Consider the following 21,617-nt stretch of genomic DNA (forward strand, 5'->3'; position numbering starts at 1 on the left):
TGTTTAAAAATGCAAATGTTCCCTTTATGCTTCACATTCCAAAACTTCTCCATGTTTACCTAATTAACATTTCAAACCTAACTTCTCTTCTTACATCAAAGCACCCAGACTAGCTGCCTCTAATTAACTTAAGTCTCACACACACACAGACACATCCCACTGTTACTCTAATTTACAATAAATTACAAGAACATTATGGAAATTATTATATCTTCCAGACAGTGCCACTAAACGGTACCAGATTAGTAATTTCACTCAAAGCCCACAGGATGGGTAGTGTGAGAATTATAAATCACTTTGGTACAACATTAGGGAGAGGTCCACCATGTATGTAACATGCTATGCCTACTTTGTAATTGCTTTCTAGGACAGTGCGGAGTAGGGCTGACCCCCGCCCCCATAATCCCAAATCTAACTGCTCTAGTAGTGTTTAATAGAGTGCAGATAAATGTTGACTAAGTATTCAACACACGAGATGTGCACATACACATGAACACAAGCACCCACACAGAAAACATATGAATGAACATGTGTTTGCACACATACATTTCATGCATCTAAAACAGGTTTGTCCAACGTCTGCCCGCACATCCCCAATGTGACCTGCGGAGGTAATTTCCAAAATGCCGTAAGTCCAGTGGGAGATTCTTAAAGAAAGTGCTCACCCAATCACAGGCTGTTCCTCTCCCATGTTTGCTGTTGGTAGGCTCACTTGTGGGAGAGAAGCAATCTGTGATTGGAGGAACAGCAACAGTGACAGCAGAGAGTGAACTCTGGAAACAGAGGTATGGGGGACACAGAGAGAGAGACTCACTCTGGGCTGGGCCGGAGGGAGGTGGGAGAGATTCGCTGCTGGGCCAGGTGAGGGAGGAAGAGAGGGAGAGACAGACATTCTACTGGGCTGAAAGGGGGAGGGAGAGATTGAGTGTGAGGGAGTGTGTGTGCATGTTTATAGGGGGGGTGGGGAGAAGAACGACTGTGCGTGTGCATGTGTATATATGTGTGTGTGGTGGGGGGAGAAGAGTGAGAGTGTGTGAGAGAGAGTGTGTGTGTGTGTGGCCGGGCGAGAAGAGTGAGTGTGCGCTTGTGGGGGGAGGGGGAGAAGAATAAGTGAATTTGCGTGTGTTTTGGGGGAGAGAAGAGTGAGTGTGTGTGCGCGCGTGTGTGTGTGGGGTGGAGAAGATTGTGTGCGCGCATGTGTGTCGGGGTGGAGAAGATTGTGTGCGCGCATGTGTGTCGGGGTGGAGAAGAGTGCGTGCACACGTCTGTGTGGGGTGGAGAAGATTGTGTGCACATGTGTGTGTGGGGCGGAGAAGAGTGTGTGTGCGTATGTGTGTGGGGCGGAGAAGAGTGCATGCACACGTGTGTGTGGGGGGGGCAAGAAAAGTGAGTGTGCGCACACGTGTGTTTGGGGGAGGGCGAGTGCACGCATTTGGGGGGAGAGAGTGAGTGACTGTGGGAAGTGTACGTGTGTGTCTGGCTCACTCGCAGACGCAGGATGCCCACTCACCCTCAACACACAATAACACCCATTCTCAGAGGGGTGAGGATGAGTGAGCATCAAGAGATTTGGAGTGAGCCAGACAAACAGACTCTGTCCTTCTCACACTCTAATGGTGATCTTTATTAATTAATATTTGATTGTCAATTTATTGCTTTGATGTTGCTTTATTTTTGCTCAGCATGTTGCTTCTTTTATTCACGCCACAAACTTTTTTGAAATTCACGTTTAATGCTGTGCCAAACCTTATCTTTCTGAAATTTGTACGTCGGCCCCTTAAGTGAGAAGAAAATGGAAACGCGGCCCCCCCGAGCGAAAAGGTTGGACAAGCCTGATATAAAACCATCAAGGGGAAATGAACTCCACTAACCCTTGTGATCGAGGTTGTTCTTACGATTGTCCTCCGTTGCTTTTTTGGCTTGCCCATATCATATTCATCATCATCCATATCCTGAAAAAAGCGAAAACAATATAACTGCCTTGTGCTTTTCAAGACGCAGTACACCAGGCACATTTCTTAGCAAGCACAACCTCACTTTCCCTTTTCAATAGCATCTTCGCCTGTTTGTCACTATTCCAGCTTGGACAACAAAGGGCAACACATTCAGGCTTGAACTCATACATTGATGGCAAGCATTTTAAACATGCTGTGAAATTCCATCCTGACAGTTCTTCCTTTATGACCACATTTGGGTTTGATTACACTCAGTTTCATTTTATGATTGATTCTGTGCTTACTGCAGGGCTGTAGGGTAAGAGTGAGGGATTGGAAATAATTTGATAGCTCTTTTAAAGAGCCATTTCAGGCATGATGGACTGAATGGCCTCCTTCTGTGCTGTAAGTTTCTATGGTTACTTGCTTAAAGTTAGGGATATCAGTGCTGGAAACAGAACAATTTTTCTAGTTTCGCACTTGACATGAACCACAAGTACTCCTTGGACATCTACAACACACAATGTAACAGTTCCTCTACCCTGCACCAAACTTAAATGGCAATGCTTCTTGCACCAGTGTGAAAATTTGCCATTTTTCAGAATAGTATATTTTCTAGCTAGCTCTTGTCCTGTACACATACTTCACACACAGCTTCCTATTTAATCAATGTGATTTTTTAAAATCTGTTTACTCACCTAACAACTGTGTTGAGCACTGGTAAGAAAACAGTACAGGTAAGAAATTATACCCCATGATCTCTGAGTGAGATTGTATGTCTGGTGGGAACCTGTGCTGTAGATCTGTTCCTATGGGTCATGACACATTGTCATTTTATGCATTATCCTTAAAAACCCAACAAAGAGGAGCTTACTACCAGCTTAGCAATCTCAGGTAGATGTGAACTTAGGGTCCTAGGGTTGAAAGATATGTATGTAAGCTCAAGCTCCATTACTCCCAAGATCACCATATCAGATTACAAAAGCATGGTCCTGCTAAAGATTTCACAATTGAACAATCAAAAATCAAACTTCAAACACTAGATACAAGTAACCAGTCTATACATTTAAATTACTATGAAGTCAAGATCCTCAGCCTCTCAATTCATTCTATGTCCTCGTCCACACTCCTCCATTATCTCCTTGAGCCATTGGTCCCTTTTTGCTCACTCTACTCCTCTGGAAACATTTTGCTCCTCCTTCCTAGATCCCTTCTAGCCTCGAGCTCCCCATCTGCCCTGCTTGCCGGCCTACCACCTCCAATGCAGCTCGTCACTTCTTCCCTTGCTTTCAAAAGCCTGTTACAAACACTTCTCTTCAACTGAGCTTTTCCACCATAATTTTCCCCCCACCCTTGAAAAGCTATCAGAGGAGTGTTCCTGTGTGCAATTAAGAGAACTGCAAGTTGCCTTTTTTGTTTATGGAGCAAAATCGGCAAAATAAAAAAAGATTGAAACTGGTGTCTCATCTTGTCTTTGACATTTTGTCAAAGACTGATGTTATTGTGAGAATATCCCATCACAGTGCAAGAACACTAATTGCTTGACATAAAAATGCTATGACACTAAACAAGGTACCAGCTCCAACACTACCTCCCATAGAACCCAAAATTATTACTGGTGCATGACACGAAGGACAGTAGTAGATCATTATGATTCTCTTTTATCAGCAGAAAAGGAAATAATGGATATTCCACACAACTTAAGTTCTGAGAGGCGACTGACTACATATGATCCCAAACTTTCTGTCTGGCCCCCAGTCTGTCTCATTCGAATGCAATTCCTACCATCATTCCAGTAGCTTGTCTTTAAATCAGCACAACCATACCTAGCTTTTGCACGCTACCTTCCACACTTGCTATTCTATTGCCATGCCATTACCCTGCTCTACTCTAATCCCGTCAAGCCCATACCCAGTTTTCTGTCATGCCCTTTATAGCACCTATCCTGCCATACCCCTAACCAGTACCTACCCTTTGGACCCAAGTAGAAACATTTGTGAACATTTCCAGTGTTACGTACTTGTCCTTGGACTGCATCATCACTCGCTTCCTGTTCAGAAGAAAAACTTTCATACTCTTCCTCTGAATAGTTATCTGTGAAATAATAAAGATACCTTAAATTGTAAATTTGTGGCTTATGCATACACAACAGAACTTATTATGCGAGAAGCAGGATAGCCTAATAGATTAAGCTCTTCACAGATGATCTGTGGTTTAAGCTAAGTCAAAATTATGCACGGTACAAATGACATGGATAGTCAGGGAGGCGAGGGCACTCCCACTGAACTGGACAATAGGGGAGAGGAATTGGAGGAGGAAGGTTAGGTTGACCCTGTAAAGAGATCGAGAAGAATGAGGAGATGATTTGTGGTTTTGATTGGAACCATTTCAGTATTGTGGTTTGGACAGAAACTGGATTGGAGAGACTCAAATATTCTGTGACAGCAAGGGTGTGTTTGGATTTGGGAAGTCTCAACATGTTAAAGGGCTTTTGTGGGGAAATGGTGGTTGGAGATTGAATTTTTTTTTTGCAAGGACAGTGAGGTAGAGTGTGCTTTATTTTGAGGCGGTTATGACAGTGGTTTTAAAAGGGGGGGGGGTTCTGGTGGGAGAAAACAGTACCTGAGGAGATGCAACCATTTACAATGCCAGCTAGCATGGGGCCAGGTTGGAAGCTGGATGGTCAACAGCTTATTTCAGCTGGATTTAAGATAGATAGCATGAAAAGGGTCAAATGAACAAGATGAGATCAGAGATATGCACTGGGGAAAAATAGGAGGGGAATTAGAAAATGAAATGCACTCAGGGATAGGGCCAGAGGGAACCTTGGGGGGAGGTTTGGCATGGTAAAAGAAAGTAAGAATGCAGCAGGTGCAAAAGAACTTTAGTGACAAAGAAGTCCATAAGTGGTCTTTATTGAAGGTAAAGGTCAGAGGCATGGGAAAGCTTTATGCCAAATGGTGCTGCACTGAGTTTTATTTTTTCGACACAGGCCAACTAAACAACTTAACCACCTCCATTTCAATGGTAATGTTGCCACTCAGTTCTAGTGAAGAAAAGTGATGGATGTGAGAAATTGAACTGCAAGGATATGCCCAGCAGTGGCACAATCATAGATACTGCTGTTCAAAATTTGGGATGTGTCTAGAAGCATTTTGAGATATAGAATATTGGGAAGAAACACTGGTGGTTCTAGGCAGCTCACTGACGGTGGTAGCACTGGGTATAATTAAAGGTGATGGGATTTATGGGAATTCCCACAAGAATCCCATAGCACAGCTTACATGCGATTTTCTTTTTAGTGCATTGGTGTCAAAATTGTGTAAATTTCTAAATTAAGACAGCATTAATTGTTCATTTACCTCAATATAAACTCAATTGTCATCAGTACTAGTTACAGCCGTGCAAATTTTAAAAAAAAATCATGTTCTTATATGTGACTTGTAACACAACCCCACCTGTCGATTTTATCTTCGGACTAGGTTGCATTGAACTATCCTCGTGGTCAATTGGCTGGCTGGACAGTGCAAAGATCCAGATTTCAGCCACTTTTACTGCGGCTTGCTTGAGGTTACTGAGCAGAGTGAGGATCTGGCCACCTTCCGTTGGATGCTGCATCACCTGCGTTACCAGAAGGGAGCATGAATAAGCATACTTAGCCCTTACAAATGTACAGCTGTCTTCACACTCTCTTTTTGTAATGTTGTTTGAGGGATAAATATTGACCAGCATTCCAGGGAGGAAACTCTCCTGCTCTTCTCCAATAAATTTTCACTTAATTTCCATGCCTTTTGTCCTTGTGATACTATTACCATGCTACTGATTTGGTAGACATATTGTGCTCATTTTAACTTCGTGCAATAATGTAAAATGAGTTCAATTGAAGTCAGTTAATGGAAACAACAACTGGTAAGGGTGTAAAATGGACTGCTGGTTAGTTTGAATGTTTTTCCCTGGCTCACCTCTGCCATATTGATGGACCCAACTGCCAAAGTCTTGTATCCCAGGATGGTCCTGTTCTTGTACCGCTTTCGTCTCTGAAGCATGATTTGCAGCTTGTTGCCTTCTCTTTTGAGGAAATGAGGGTACTGTTGAAAAGAAAAAGCTGTAAATTTCAGAGCAGTGTCATGGCGAGTTGGTTCCCTAACTGGAAATTCCCACTAAAGTTAATTATGTGAGAGAACTTGCAGAGAGTGCAGAAAGCAAACACCATGACTGCTATCTCACTGAATTCCAATGGCTCTCCACACATACTTCAACAAGTTGCCCCTAACTGCTTCTTTTCTTTTGCAAGTTAAGAAGCAGCAAGGACAGATGTCTCATGAAATTGACAGGGACGAGACAGAGGGAGCTCGGCAGGAAGAGGGCGCACATGGGGGGTGGGGGTTAGATCTCCATGATGGCCATGTGACTTTCACAGGTTAGGAAGCCAAAGAATAAATTTTCACTGCTGGTTCCATGTAAACTGATGCATGTGAAAATGGGATGATAGTATCCACAAACCTTTTCAGAGACAAACTTCAGAATGATCTGCTTATCCTCAATTCCCCAGCATAGAACAGGCACCCAATCATTATAAATTATATCACAAGTACACATTAGAATAACAATATACAGAAAAATACAATCGGGGTGGGTGAAGAATGAACGAGTGTTTCTGGCTTTACAAAGAATATGTCGAAATAATAGAATGCCACCTGGTTTTATGAGTTGATTGATCACTCCTGTCCAACTAACAGGTTGACTGAGATAATGAAGTCTTTCCCAGTCTCATAACCCTTGCATAAAAATTTGGACCCGATTTATGCAAGATAAGGAGAGCCAAGGAAATCCACCATAGCCCATCCATCTAGAAAGACCTAAAGACATCTCTGAAATGTGCCCTCCACTATCTTGCTCAGAAGTCTATTCCAAGTTTGGATTAAAGATGAGAAAAAGAACTGGATATCAGCTCCAAATTTACTTTTGCTTAGTTTGAAGTTGACATTCAAAGGCATTACCATTGCTGAACCCCACCGCATCAACATCCTGGGATTATCAATGACCAGAAACTGAACTGGGTCAGCCATATAAATACATTGGCTACAAGAACAGGTCAGAGGCTATGAATCCTGTGTTGTATAACTCACCTCCTGACTCCCCAAAGCCTGTCCACCACCTACAAGGCACAAGTCAGGAGTGTGATGGAATACTCTCCACTTGCCTGGATGAGTGCAGTTCCAACAATACTCAAGCTTCCAAGACAAAGCAGCTCACCTAATTGGCACCCCATCCACAAACACTCACTCGCCCCCATCACCAAAGCACAGTAGCAGCAATGTGTACCATTTACAAGATGCACTGCAGGAACTCACCAAGGCTCCTTAGGCAGCACATTCCAAATCCACAACCACTACTATCTAGAAGGACAAGAACAGCAGACACATGGGGACATCAACACCAGGGGGTTCCTCTCGAAGCCCACTCACCGTCCTGACTTGGAAATATATCGCCGTTCCTTCACTGTCACTGGGTCAAAATCCTTGAACTCCCTCTCTAACAGCACTGTGGGTGTACCTACAGCACATGGACTGCAGTGGTTGAAGAAGTCAGCTTACCACCATCTTCTCAAGGACAATTGGGATGGTCAATAAATGCTGGCCTAACCAGCAATGCCCACACCCCATCAATGAATAAAAAATATCATGCATTCTTCCCACTGTCCTTCTTTATCTCAGTGGAAAACTTGGTTTACCTTATCTGTAGCGTGACATACCTTGCATAAATTAACAAGGTTCTCTCTTATTTACCTCCTTCAAGTCTTAAGAATCCACTGTCTTCATTCTTCCCTCATAGCTTCATCCTTTTGAGGGCCTCCTCCCCTTGTTAATGGGAAGCATCCAACCTCCCCCGAGGGATACACTCACTAAATGACAAAACTGGGAATAATCAATGTGAGGAGACACAGGCACAGGTTTATGCCCAGGGATGGAGAGCTCTGCCACGCCACCAAGAGAAGTGGCCATTGTTTAAAGGGAAAAAGGAGCAGATTCTTCTTTTCCCAGAGAATTATGAGCATCCAGAATGTATTGCTGGCTGGTGCAGTGAGTGCTGACTGTCCAAACGCCTTCAAGTGGAAATTGGACTGGTTCTTCTCTGGGGGCAGAAATTGCATATCTAAGTTAACGGATTTATGGTCCATATGATCCATTGGATTGACTTGGAGGGAGGATATTTTTCCCAATTGACACTGGAGTTCTCTTTCTCTTGCTGTGTCTCTCCCAGAAGACTACATGGCTATGGATGGGGTAGGAAAGTGTTCCCGGGAATCATGACTGTGGAGTGTTTGACAAGCTAGCTGATCATTTCCTGCTGACCACTTTACTATGCTCATATAGATTACAACAATTTACCCACAAACAGAAGCCAACTTCCATTAACTTTAATGCTATTCATTGTTTGATGAAACAAACTTATTTTCTTTATTGGAGGATCATCCATTTAAAATAGTCACACAGAGAGATTGTAATAAATTTCTATAAACAGAGTACTGCTGAAACATCCACAAGGAGTGAGCATAGGGGCAGATCACTGAATCTTGAAAAGGAAAAGTAGATAAGCATTTAAAGTTGAGAAAGAAATGGTTGCTATGGACAAAGCAGGGTAGTGGGATTCAGTTTGGATTGTCACAGCATGAAACCAACACAACGGGTCAAATGGCCCCCTTCTGTGTTGCCAGCTTTTTTTTTAAACTCAGTTGCACCAGATCGAAGTATTGCTTGTTTTAGAGAAAAGTAAAATCATGTACAACATCGTTGGTTCATTTCAAATCACTTGGGTTAAGCAGCTTGTAACAGTGAAAAATCTTGCAAATCTAGGGACAGTACACTGCAAGTTGCTGACCAAGTATGCCAAATTTAAATTAAAAGCCTTATGAGGCAGTGACAATGTCAGTCTCTCAGCACAGGAGGAAACCAATCAGTCAATCATGCCTGTGCTGGTTCTTTGAAAGGGCTATCCAATTGGTCCGCTCCTCTGCCATTTTTCCAAAACTCTGTAAATTACTATTTTTCAAGTATTTAGTCAATTCCTTTTTGATAGTTGCTACTAAATCAATATTGAAAAATTGCCATCTCCTTCCCCAACAGATTTCTTGTCATTAATTTTAAATAGGTGTTCTCTGGTTATTAGCCTTCCTGCAAGTGGAAACAGTTTTGCCTAAGTTACATACTCTGTTGAAACCCCTTATAATTTTGAATACCTCTACTAAATCTGCCCTTAACATTCTCTGCTATAAGAATAATCACAGTTTCTCTCGTCTCTCCACATAAGTGAAGACTCTCATCCCTCATAACATTCTCGTAATTCTCCTTTGTATCGTCTCCAGGGCATCCTTTCTGAAGCGTGGTATGCAGAATTTGCAACACTGTAGCTGAGGCTTAACCAGTGACTTATAAAAATTTACGATAACTTCCTTGCTTTTGTATTCTACTATTTCTCTCTCCCTCTCTTGCTTATATTGCACTACTTTGGAGAAACCATTGCTCCCATAAATTTAAGGTATTTAAACATGGAATTAAGTATACTTGCATTTTTGTATCTGTTTCATTACATAGTATAGGACAGATTTTTCCATGCAGGCAAAGCAAGGCTGAGTGGATAAACCAAGATGGATACAAGACCTTCCTGACTTTACCGTATAATCCATGTGGAAAGGTAACCTGTATCACCAGCAAGAAGCATTTTGAAGTTAAAGTATTTCAGAAATATTCCAATGAAATCGTTCCACAATGAAAAACGTCAAAAGCAATTGAATCAGATACCTGAAGTGAAAATGTTAGTGCGAGATCGGTTTCCACTAGACCACTAGGTGGTAGTATAATCTCATGCGATCGTAAAATTCTTTTCGAGCCCTGTGTTAAGGATATCAGATATTAAAATTAGTAATACAATTAAACACTTCCAAAAGGTGTGCAGTACTAGTAATTCTTTAAAGAAACCATCTTATTTATTTTGCAATAAAGCTTCCCACCTCATGTATATTTCTTCCCCTTCTCTAACTTGGTACATTTTAAACTCCAAATCTTTTTGCCGTTGCAAATTATAGGATTGCCAAGCTGCACTTTTTAAATTTAAAATTGCTGTACTTCAACAGCAATCCTGAGGGTGTCTTATAAAATGGGATTGGCAATAGAATAGACAAATCCATTGACATGGCCTCTGGAAGACACATAAGTGCAGCTTAGGCAAATCACACCATCACTCCATCTCCCATTCTTCAAGGGAAGATTCTGGGGCTGGTCATCCTGGATGGGAATAGAGTGAGAGGAATGGATATCAGGAGCGAGCAGAGCAATTTGGAGGAGGCACCACAGAAGATGATTTGAATGATGTTAAGAATGAACATCAAGTCAGTTAGCAGCTTTAGAACCTTGAAGGTACTCCTAGTTTTTGGTTGCAGATATAACATTCGTGTCTGTAGTAACAGGAGTGATACTGTAAAATCTCCTGTGTATGAAACAGCTTGTGTTATTGGTATATTCTGATACTGTGACTCACTATGCCACTGGGTAAAACACTTCTGTTTATTGCTGAAAAAAAGAGGCATGTCTAAGCTTTTCACCTTGTACTCATCAGGACACTTGCAAGAATACCAATATAAAGGGGAAAAACAACAACTTATACCGTATGTGAAAAGAGTGCTGATTGGTTGGCAAGTGGTGTTGCCCATGGAGAATGGACCACTGATGGTGACTGAGTTAACTGCCAAGCGTTGTTTGAAATTTAAAGCAGGCAGCTTGACCCTGATTGGTCAAGGTTTTGCCCAGAGGAATGAGTCAGCGAATGGCTGTCACTTATTTTGTTTAGCTGAAATAGGCGCAATGTGTGTACATGTTCTTTCTGTCTGCAAAGAACAGGGCCCTGTGTATTAATATATGTAGCTTCCAGTACAGGCAAATGTGCCACATTGCAAGCCCGACTGACAATCTTAAATTGGTTGTCAGCATAATTCTTAGCATTTGAGGATTATTTATCAAATGTTTTCCAATCATGGAATCACATCTAATGTTGGACACTGTGTTCTGAGTTTTGCAAGCACGGGCTGGTTGGATACGGTCTGTGCCCTGCCTGTTGCAAACAGCAGCTGGGATATGTTGTTTGATACAATCCGCCAGTCTTTGGGACGTACAGCCTACATACCTAACATCAAACTGGCACTGAAATTCAAACATCACATTACTAATTTGTCTGATAGGCAGAATGTATTTTTGGCTTGACAGTAGCATCCTGTTAGCGGCAATACCACTCGTGTTGCTATTGCATAGTAGCAATGTGAAACAGCTAGCTTCACCTGTTGCTCAAATTTTTGAGATAGCTTGCCCTTTCAGGGTAATCTGAGGTAGACTGGGCACTTCTCAGGGCCGAAAGTGATCAGCTTAGGCCCATTCATGGGCTGGCATGATATACAGCTTGAAATTTGAGCAACATGTGAATGTAGCTGTTTCACGCTGCTATGCAGTAGCAACACGAGTGGCATTCACCACCATCAGGATACTGCCAAAAAGATGTTCTGCCTTTGACACAAATGAGTAACGTGGTATATGAATTTCAGTGCCAGTGTGATGCTAAATGTGTAGGCCATATGTCTGAAAGACTGGCCGATCGTATTAAACAGCATGTTCCAGCTGCTGTTCAAAATCGGGCTGGGTATGTCCAACCATACCCAGCCAGCCTGCGCTTGCCAAAACGCTAAACAGTGTCCAACATTAGATGTGATTCTGTGATTGGGCAACATTTGCTAAGTAATCCTCAGAGTGCTAAGAATTACGCCGACAACCAATTTAAGATTGCCAGTCGGGCTCGTATAGTGTCGCATGTATGTGTACTGGAAGCTACAAATATTAATAGACAGGGTCCTGTTCTTTGTAGACAGAATATGTATGCATATTGCGCCTGTTTCAGCTAAACAAAATAAGTGACAGCCATTCGCTGACTCATTCCTCAGGGCAATGTGTTGCCTGGTTTAAATTTCAAACAACGCTTGGCAGTTAATCATCAGTCACCATCAGTGGTGCATTCTCCATGTCAACATCTCTTGCCAACCAATCAGCACTCTTTTCACATACAGTATAAACTGTTGTTCTCCCCCTTATATCGGTATTCTTCCGAGTGTCCTGATGAGTGCAAGATGAAAAGCTTAGACATGTCTATTTTTTTCAGCAATAGTCAAGTTCTATACCACCAAACGACTATTTGTACTCCTGTTTATAATAATGCCTGGTCTCATTTTGCGCAAGACTCCTGTGTTTGGTAAATAGAGTATGCTACTACCCTATATTTATACACTGTAAATTATGTATCAGTGAACACATGTTACTTGGTATAACAAAATTGTCGTACTGGTTATAACACTCATGTATATAGTATAAGTAAACTGTTAACTTTAACTAGTTCAGACTGCAATTATTTTCTTACACACAATGTTTTCATACAAATTACAGGCAGAAAGAAGTCAAGGACAGAATCAAGAGAATTAGCAGCCTTTGGCAGAGCATTTATATTTTTTACGCAACATTTTAAATAGAAGTGTGAATGATCAATAACTTATCCTCAGTAGATGTTGATTATTAGCAAACTATACAACATCTTGGTCTCAATAGGCTATACCATACCTTTCCAATCGTTCTGTTTTGGATATACTTCTTTCTACTGATGCTATCCCTTTGAAGCCTCTGCCACAATGCATCCTGTGACTATTTTTTGATGGATAGTTGCTGCTTCATAACTCCTAGGCCAAGCCCAACATGTAAATTTAAAAAAAATTATTTGATTTTTTAAAATCACTGATTTTAATGTTGGGATATCTGGAAATTTCAATGTGGGCAATAACGCTACCAAGACTTTATAAGGATGTAGTGCAAGTTTGTAAAACGTGCCATACATGTCAGGTAGTAGGTAAACCTAAACATGTAATCAAACCAGCATCTTTAATACCCATACCAGTTTTTGATGAATCATTCAGTGGGGTTATGTAGAACCATTACCCAAAATGAAAGCAGGACATTAGTATATCCTTATAATCATGGATATGACAACCTGATTTCCAGAAAGTATTCCTTTAAGGACAATTACAGCCAAGGCACTTGTGGAAAAGTTAATTCAGTTTTTCACTCGTTATGGCCTACCAATTGAAATATAATCTCACCAAAATTCTAACTTCATGTCTAAAATTTTCCAGGACATAATCAGCAATTTGGGTATCAAACAACTAAAGTTTACCACCTATCACCCATAGACACAGGGAGCTTTAGGGAAATACCATCAGACTCTCAAATCCATGATTAAGACCTGTTGCCATGAATCGCAAAGGATTGGGACAAAGGATTAGATTTCTTACTATTTGCTACCAGAGATTTTGTGAATGAATCTACTGGATTTAGTCCATTTGAATTAATCTATGGTCATGAAATAGGAGGTCCATCAAAAGCGATTAAGGAAAAGTTCCTAAAGCAGAAAGACGAATTCTCCATGTTGGGTTATGTGTCCATGACTCACAGGAGCATGCAAAGTAGTATGAGAGCACTTAAAAATTTCCCAAGCCAAAGTGAAAGAACGGGCAAACAAACATGCTACAACTTGAACGTTCCAAGCAGGAGATGAAGAATTGGTATTATTACCTTTGCAGGGTGAACCCCTGAAAGCGAAATTCAGTGGCCCCTACAAGATAGTTAGGGGAGTTAGTAAAGTGACTTATCTGATAGATACGCCTAAGTGTAGGAAGAAGAAATGGTTATGTCACATAAACATGTTGAAGCAATATTATCGCAGAGAAGATGATAAGACAGAGCTGTGTGCCAGGTGGTAGGAGTAGTGGAGGATGACAGAGGCAGTAAGGCCAAGGTAGAAGGAGAAGTAGACAATACCCAAAGTGAACCTCCTACAATGCGACTAGCCAATATGACAATGCTGGGACAGTTGGGCATTGTGTTCTCATATTTAGAGGAAGGACCAAGGGAAGATCTAATAAGGTTACTTAGGAAGTATAAGGGGATTTGTAGCGATACACCTGGATGTATTACCTTAGCTAAACATGACATGGGTGTAGGAGACTCCATGCCGATAAAAAAAACATCATTATCGATTGAGCCCAGAAAAACAAGCTCAATTAGAAACCAATATATGCTGGACAACCATTTGATCGAGCCTAGACAAAGTGGCTGGAGTTCACTGGTAGTATTGATTCCTAAGCCAATTGATCCATTAGATTTTGCAGAGACTATAGGAAAGTGAATGTACTAACGAGGACACATTTGTACCCAATTCCTCGGTTAGAATATTTGCATCAAAACAGTTGGCACTGCCACATTTCTTTCTAAAATTGATCTATTGAAGAGGTACTGGCAAGTGCGATTAACATCAAGGGCTAAAGAAGTATCTGCCTTTGTTACACCAAGTGTGTTGTATCACTGTCTAGTCATGCTGTTTGGGTTTTAAAAAGCCCCAGCTACATTTCAGAGACTTACGAATCAAGCCTTGACTGAGGTACCTAACTGTGAGATTTACTTAGATGATGTCATAATATATAATAACACATGGGAAGAGCATGTAAAGCACTTAGAGGACCTGCTTAAGCAATTTCAGTTGGCTGGCTTAGCCATAAATCTAGCCAAAAGCGAATTTGCAAAAGCAAGGGTAACCTACTTAGGTCACATCATAGAAAGGGCAAGTGTTTCCCAGGACAGCAAAAGTGAATGCCCTAATAGAATTCCCATTCCTAAAGCTAAAAGAGAAATCCTGAGATTTTTGGTAATGTGTGGGTTTTACAGGAAGTTTGTGCCTAACTTCAGCACAACAGCTGTGCCTCTCACCAATTTGTTAAGAAAACAGGAAAAAGTGGTATGGTCAGCATTTTAATTGGCCCCTGGTCAGGTGACCAGGGTTTTGTGTGGTAGCAGTGCAGCAGAAAGCTCCTTGCCTGCAAAGAGAAAACATCTAAAATCTCTTTTCCTCATATCTCTATAACCTGCTCTCTCTCTCTATCACTCTGAAGAAACCCCTGTAAAAAGGAAAAAGGGAAAATCACTGTTGGAGACATTGAAAAGCAAGTTCTCAACCAGTGAACTAAAGACCGAAAGTGCTGGAAGACCACCTCGTGTCATCAACAAGAACTGAAAGGAATTTGGAAGACATCAATCAAAATCAATCCATCGAATCCTATACTCTGGAATTGATGCTATTGGACTGTTTTATCCCACCCTTAAAATCCATGTTTTGTGTGTCTTTTGTGTGTGTACACATAGGGATTTAAGAACGGAGTACAGTTTAAGTTATAATGTTAGATGTTAAGCAGCTCATATTTCTTTCTTTTGCCACTGGTTAATGACAGTTTGTTCAATAAACAGTTATTTACTTATTAAATTTACAAACCTGGTGTTCGTATTCTGTTAACCTAAATTAAACAGTTAGGTAGAATTGGGGCAATCTGGTGGTTTGATCAAACTTTTCACATTTGTCGTGGCTCAACGAACAGTGGGGCTTGATATTACAGCGCGCTTTCCCCAGTGAGTCATGACAGGACACAGCAAGGTCATGCGGACAGCAATGAAATAAGTGCACATAATCTGCTTTTGGTGCTTTGGTTGACACATAAATATTGGCCAGCTACCAAGAAGAACTTAGTTCTGAAGGGTCATTGACCCAAAACGTTGACTGTTTCTCTCTTTACAGAAGCTTCCAAATCTGCAGTCTATTTCCAGCAGTTCTGATTTTATTACCAAGAACTCCCCTGCCCTTCTTTAATAGTGCCATGGGGTCTTTTGATGTCCACTTGAAAGGGCTGATGGAACCTCCGCTTAATATCTTATCTAAAAAGCAGCATTTCAGACAGTGCAGCACTTCCTCAGTAGGCCAGGCTGGTAAACTCCCTTACTATAAAATGATGAGTAAATCAGTTGGCTTTTTATAACAAAGAGCTTTAATTTTCCTTCTATGACAGTGCACAAGTGATCAGATTTATTTAATTCAACTTCACAGCTTGCTATGATAGGAAATAAATTAATATTTCTGAGATGCTAGTACAGTACAATAACCACTATTGTATTTGTATTAAATTATGTCAGATTCTTTAAAGTGCGGATCACAGTACTTAGAGAGCTCATCATGTAGAACTTCAGATTTATTCAGCAGAGTAAGATATATAAATTAACAGAATATTAGAATTAAACCACAGTTTATGGATACTCCAATCAAATACAATAGGAAAGAACAACTCTGACAAATAGATCACCCCATCTCTGTATTTAGATGCACGAAGGATACAACCACTCTGGTTCCCACTGTATCCTCCTTGACTTCGGAAAATAGGTCAATTACCTTTTTGGTGTGCAGTAACACTTCTTCAAGCAGTCCTGCGATACTGTGCTAATTTCCCTGTGCTTAGAATCTCCAGGGCAGATTCAGTAGTACAGGAATGGCTTGTGTTTTTAAGTAGTGTAAAAGAAATATAATTTTTTCCCCAATATCACTGTGGGATACTTTAAAACAGGCTTGTAGAGGGAGGCTGTGTTGTGTGTGTGTGTGTGTGTGTGTGTGTGTGTGTGTGTGTGTGTGTGTGTGTGTGTGTGTGTGTGTGTGTGTGTGTGTGTGTGTGTGTGTGTGTGTAGTTTAATTAAACTAGAGACGGTCAGGCTGCAAGGTCTGAATCATTAAAGGGATTAGGTGTAAAGAGTTATTTCTGAAATGGAGATGGGGTGAACTAGGGCAAAGTCTCAGCAGATACAGAGTGAACGGAATTTGCATTTTTAGATAAATTGAGAGGTTGTTTGATTTTCAAAGGGCTTACAACTGGCAAGATAAATATGGCAAAGTTATTAAGTTTATTTTTCCCAAAAGTGCTGGCCAGAATGACATGATGAAAGATTTTTATGTTCTGGGAAGAGCAACTTCCAAAGAAAGGTTGAAACAATGGGATTTACAGATCAAAAGGGAGAACATATATTTAAAGAAAAATGGAAAGCTTTATCAGGGTGGCTGTGTGAGATCTTGGAAGGTGCACTGTGTGAATCAGACCTGTGGAAAAGCCTCTAGCCACCCTGGAGGATTTTGCTGTTCCAGTAACCAAGGATTTTTTAAAAAGCCATTGCAGTTCTATTGTCGAGTGAGAGCGAGGAAGAAGCTGTGAAATACCTCCCTTACAGCAACAGTGGGTACTTGTGGTAATGTTTTTGGATGTTTCATAGATTAAGAATCTATTTGGACTGTTGTGTGAAAAGGGTGTGCATTTGGAAGTCTGGTTAAGTAGGAATGCTGTGGGAACTGTTATAAAACTAAATGTAACTGTAATCGTGTGTGTTTAAGTTTTTTTCTTTTTTGTTAATAAATGTTTTAATTTAATCTTTAAAATCTCTAAATGACTCATCACTTCTGACTTCAGTGCACAAACCTTCTTGTAATAAATACAAATTGCAAAATTGTTGTGATAGCCTGGCCAAGTGTGCTTCTAGGATTCGGTCAGCCTGGCAAATACCACCTGCAATATCATATAACAGTTGCATTTTCTGATTGCTGTACTTTCACACATGGGTGGGAATGATCTACCTTCCATCAGGAGTGGAACTGTTTTCAGACAACTGCACAACATTCAGCTCCATTCACATCTCCTCCGATTCCTCCTACAGCCCAAGATAGCCTACAGCTGGGCCTAGACCATGTTCAGCGGTCAGTCATATTTTGCAATTGCAACAAACATCTCCAACAGGAAAAGGCCCAGACACCTGCCCCAGTACTACCATGACTCAGTGCCCCACTATTAACATTCTGGGAATCACTATCAACTAGAAGCTTAAATAAAACAGTCACATCAAAAAAATAACTACAAGAGCAGGACACAGATTGGGCACTAAGGGATGAGTGACTCACCTCCTGACTCATAAAAGCCATGCTATCTAAAAAGTTCAAGTCAAGAGTGTGCTGGAATAGCTACCACTCATCTGGACAGGTGTAACTGTAATAATCTCAAGAAGTTCGACATCAACAAAAACAGAGTTGCTCTCCTAATTACTGCCCTTGCCAGAGGACTAAATGTTCACTATGTCTAGTGCTTTGTAGATGCAAAACATACAATCCACCAGATGCACTGCTTATTTCAACAGTAATTTCCACTGCAACGTCCACTGCTGAGAAGGACAGGAGCAGTTAACTATATTTTGGGAAAGTCATCAACTCTGCACCACACATCATTCTAACTTGGACATTAACTCTATCCCTTCTTCATCACTGAATCAAAATCCTTGAAATCCCTATTTATCATTAGCATGGGAATACCAACAGCCCAAAGCCTGCAAGTTTTCAAGAAGACAGCCCACGTTCATCTTCTCAAGCCAACTAGGGATGAGCAATAAATGCAGTAATGCAAGCATTACCAACACCAGTAAAAACAATTGCTGGTCCAATCCACCCTCTGTGAGCCCCAACCAGGTGGATTTCAGCAACTCCTAGGGTAGCATTGCAGCCTTGTTTACTTCACATGCCCACCATCGAAGCTGGAGCTGTCAACAATGTTTATTGTGTTGAATTGCCACTGATGTCAGTCAAGGGCCATGGAATTATAGGTCAGGTTGAGGGATGGCCCCATTTTGTCTGAATAAGTTTGTGCTCAGCCAGTTGATCTCATCCAGGGTAAAGGAAAGATTGGTGCAACTGACCTCTGGACTTCGTGGGATTCTCAGTATTGATTGCTAACGCCATGTGAATTTGTGTGTACATTTAGCAAGAGCAAGGAAAGGCTCAGTTGTGTTATTCTGTGCAGTCAAAGATTGGTAATATCAAAACTCATCTGTAAATACTAGGTATTTGGATGAGATACTGGGCAAGCAGGATAGAAGGGAAGGCAATTAGTGAGAAAAGAGTAGCAGCTAAGGAAATTGGGAGGAAAATGTTAAACCTGTCATGTCATCAGATTTAACCGCATATTGAAAATCTCAGCATTAGACATGCCTCAAATATAATTCATTAACAGTTTTGAGGCATTGCAGCTCACATGACATACTGCACATAGTCCATCTGGTTTCTATCATTCACATGTGCTCTTTTTGAATTTCAGGTAAATGATACCTCCTCATTATTAGACTTAAAAATTGATCTTGGGATCCAAGTTCAGTTTGAGAGTGTATTAGCTAGGATTCATCACAACAGAATCTGGAAGCAGGAGCAGAAGCATGACATTATGCCGTGATTACAAAGGCCCAAATAGAGCAGGAGAGATGCTTGATGCTCTGACTGCAAGAGACAACAGAAGAGCTCAGACCTCTGGATAATTGTGAACCACATTATGCTTTCTCCCACCAAAAATGAACTTTCAAAGAGGAGATAAAATGTTGGAAATGTGAAATTGAAAGTAGAATACACTGGCAATAACTAGCAAGATGGAAGATTTTCTATGCTCCTTATTTATGAGTATATTATTCTAGTCTATTGTGCATCCCCAATTTTAATTGCTCCATCACTATTGGCTGCATAGGCTTTAAGTTCTGGAATTCCCCCCTAAACCTCTTCACCCCTGCTCTCCTCTTTTAAGGAACTTCTTAAAACTTACCTCTTAGACTAAACTTTTGGTCACCTGTTCCAATATCTCAATGTCATTTGGTGTCACATTTTTCTCAACAACACTTCTGTGAAACACCTTGGGGCTTTCAAAGGATCATTCTACTGCAATGTCAAAAGTTTAGAAATTTTAAAAACTGGTATCAGTAAAAGTAACATGAAGCTGTTAGATTGTCGTAAAAGTCCAACTGGGTCACTAATGTCCTTTCAAGAAGGATACATAGTTTAACCTGCATGTGAAACATGCTCCACACCAACATGGTTGACTCTTAACAATCCTCTGAAGCTGCCTTGCCGGGCACAGACCACTTGGGACAAATGGCCCATTTCTACATAAACGTCTTGTTCTTGAGTTTAAGTCGCATTGTCGCTGCCCTGCTTTATGCCCCCCACCTCGCCCAGAAACACGATTTCTGAGAGTTGCTTTCTCTACTTTATATTGGGTCTCGCTGAGCACCAAACTTAAGAAATCTTGATGAATTCACTTTTGGCTTTACAGACAGTTGGGTGTTGGGAGGCAGTGCCACTAGCATGGGTCTCACACAATATAAAAAGAGCTTCACTTTTAAAGTTGCTTCCCATTTGTGCTCTGCAGTGTGTAGACTCGGTTCCTGCCAGCAGAAACACAAGACCAGCTCCTCAAATTTACTTGCCTAGTGGCAGCCGTCTTAATTTGACCCTACAACATCTTTAGTTTCTTGAGCACATGGTGTTTATGTGATGGATATGATCTCCAATGTCCCACTGATGTAGTTCTGCAATGCAAAAAGCACCTTCAGCAAGCTTTCTTTGTGCTCACCAACATTTGATGATCCAAAATTGGGAAGGGTTGGGAATAGAAGAGAAGGGCAGAGGTTTAAAAATCTAGCTGCTCAGCTGTGTAGTGCTGTGGTAAGTCAGTGAACCATTTGCTGCAGCATACTGAGATGTTTAATTCTTTAAGTAGTTTATTATTTTGTGAAATATTATTTAATAGAATAGTACCAAGGATGAGGGTCTTCTTCACGTGGAGAGGCTACGGAGGCAGGGATCATTCTCCTTTAAGTAGAGAAGGCTAAGCGAATATTTAATAGGTGTTTTGATGACCAAGATAGAAATAAACTGCTTTCACGGGCAGGAGGGTCACTACCCAGTACATACAGATTTAAGATAATGGCTAAAGGACCAGAGGAAATAAGGAGAAAGTTATGATGATCTGGGGTGTGCCATCTGAAAGAGTAGTGGAAACAGATTAGTAGTAACTTTCTAAGGAATATTTACCTTCTTATTCATCCCACCAAAATGTACCACCTCAAGTGTATCTTAATTACATTTCCAATTACAAGTCTATTTTACAATTTTATTAATGCCTTTCTTTAAGTTGTCACAGTCATCCTTTTTATTAACTACACTTAGTAATTTGGTATGATCTGTAAATTTTGAAATTGTATTTCCGATTCCAGAGTCTAAATTGTTTTTGTAAATGATGAAGAATAGTAGTGCCAGCACTGATCCTTGTAGAACACCACTTCCCACCTTTTCTCAGTCTGAATAACCACCTTGAACTCCTATTCTGTTTTGTAGACAGTTTGCTATCCATTCTTCTACCCATCCCCTTACTACACATTCTGACTTTAGTCAGAAGGTCATTTGGAAATCCAAATATATTATCTTCTACTACATTACCTTTTGAGTCTTTTTGACATTTCTTCAAAAGATTTATTTAAGTTGGTCAAGTACAACTTTCTTTTTGGAATCTATGTTAGCTAGTCTTTATCATATTTTCAGTTCCTAGATATCTTCTAGCCATCTTTCGAATAAAAATTCCAATGTCTTTCCTATCACAGATATTAATCCATAGCTCCCTGGACTTGTTCCATCTCTCTTAAATATACGAATCATATTAGATGCCATTTTGCTTTCACTACCTGTGAGCTTATCATGTGTATTTCTTAGTGGCCCTATTCCTAACCTGTTTATTTATTTTCTTATTTGTGTCTGTTGAATACTTTACTATTTCTTTTTATATTCCCTAGTTATTTTGTAGTTTCCCTTTGTCTTTCTAATTCTGTTTACTTCTTTTCTAACTTTTTGGTATTCCTTTTCATCATCCCCTCTTTCGTT

General features: G+C 40.7%; 1 protein-coding gene across 1 annotated transcript in view; it reads right to left on the reverse strand.

Annotated features, from left to right (window-relative positions):
* The window catches only part of pacs2 (phosphofurin acidic cluster sorting protein 2), a 257,934-nt gene that overhangs the window by 89,372 nt on the left and 146,945 nt on the right, over positions 1–21,617 (reverse strand). The window contains exons 3-7 of the mRNA XM_041214574.1: positions 9,737–9,826; positions 5,897–6,022; positions 5,393–5,555; positions 3,955–4,028; positions 1,872–1,952 (exon numbers count right to left, since the gene is read on the reverse strand). Coding sequence (XP_041070508.1) covers positions 1,872–1,952; positions 3,955–4,028; positions 5,393–5,555; positions 5,897–6,022; positions 9,737–9,826 — 534 coding nt within the window. The remainder of the gene's footprint in view (positions 1–1,871; positions 1,953–3,954; positions 4,029–5,392; positions 5,556–5,896; positions 6,023–9,736; positions 9,827–21,617) is intronic.

The sequence above is a fragment of the Carcharodon carcharias genome, chromosome 20, assembly GCF_017639515.1.
Source record: "Carcharodon carcharias isolate sCarCar2 chromosome 20, sCarCar2.pri, whole genome shotgun sequence".
NCBI lineage: Eukaryota > Metazoa > Chordata > Chondrichthyes > Lamniformes > Lamnidae > Carcharodon > Carcharodon carcharias.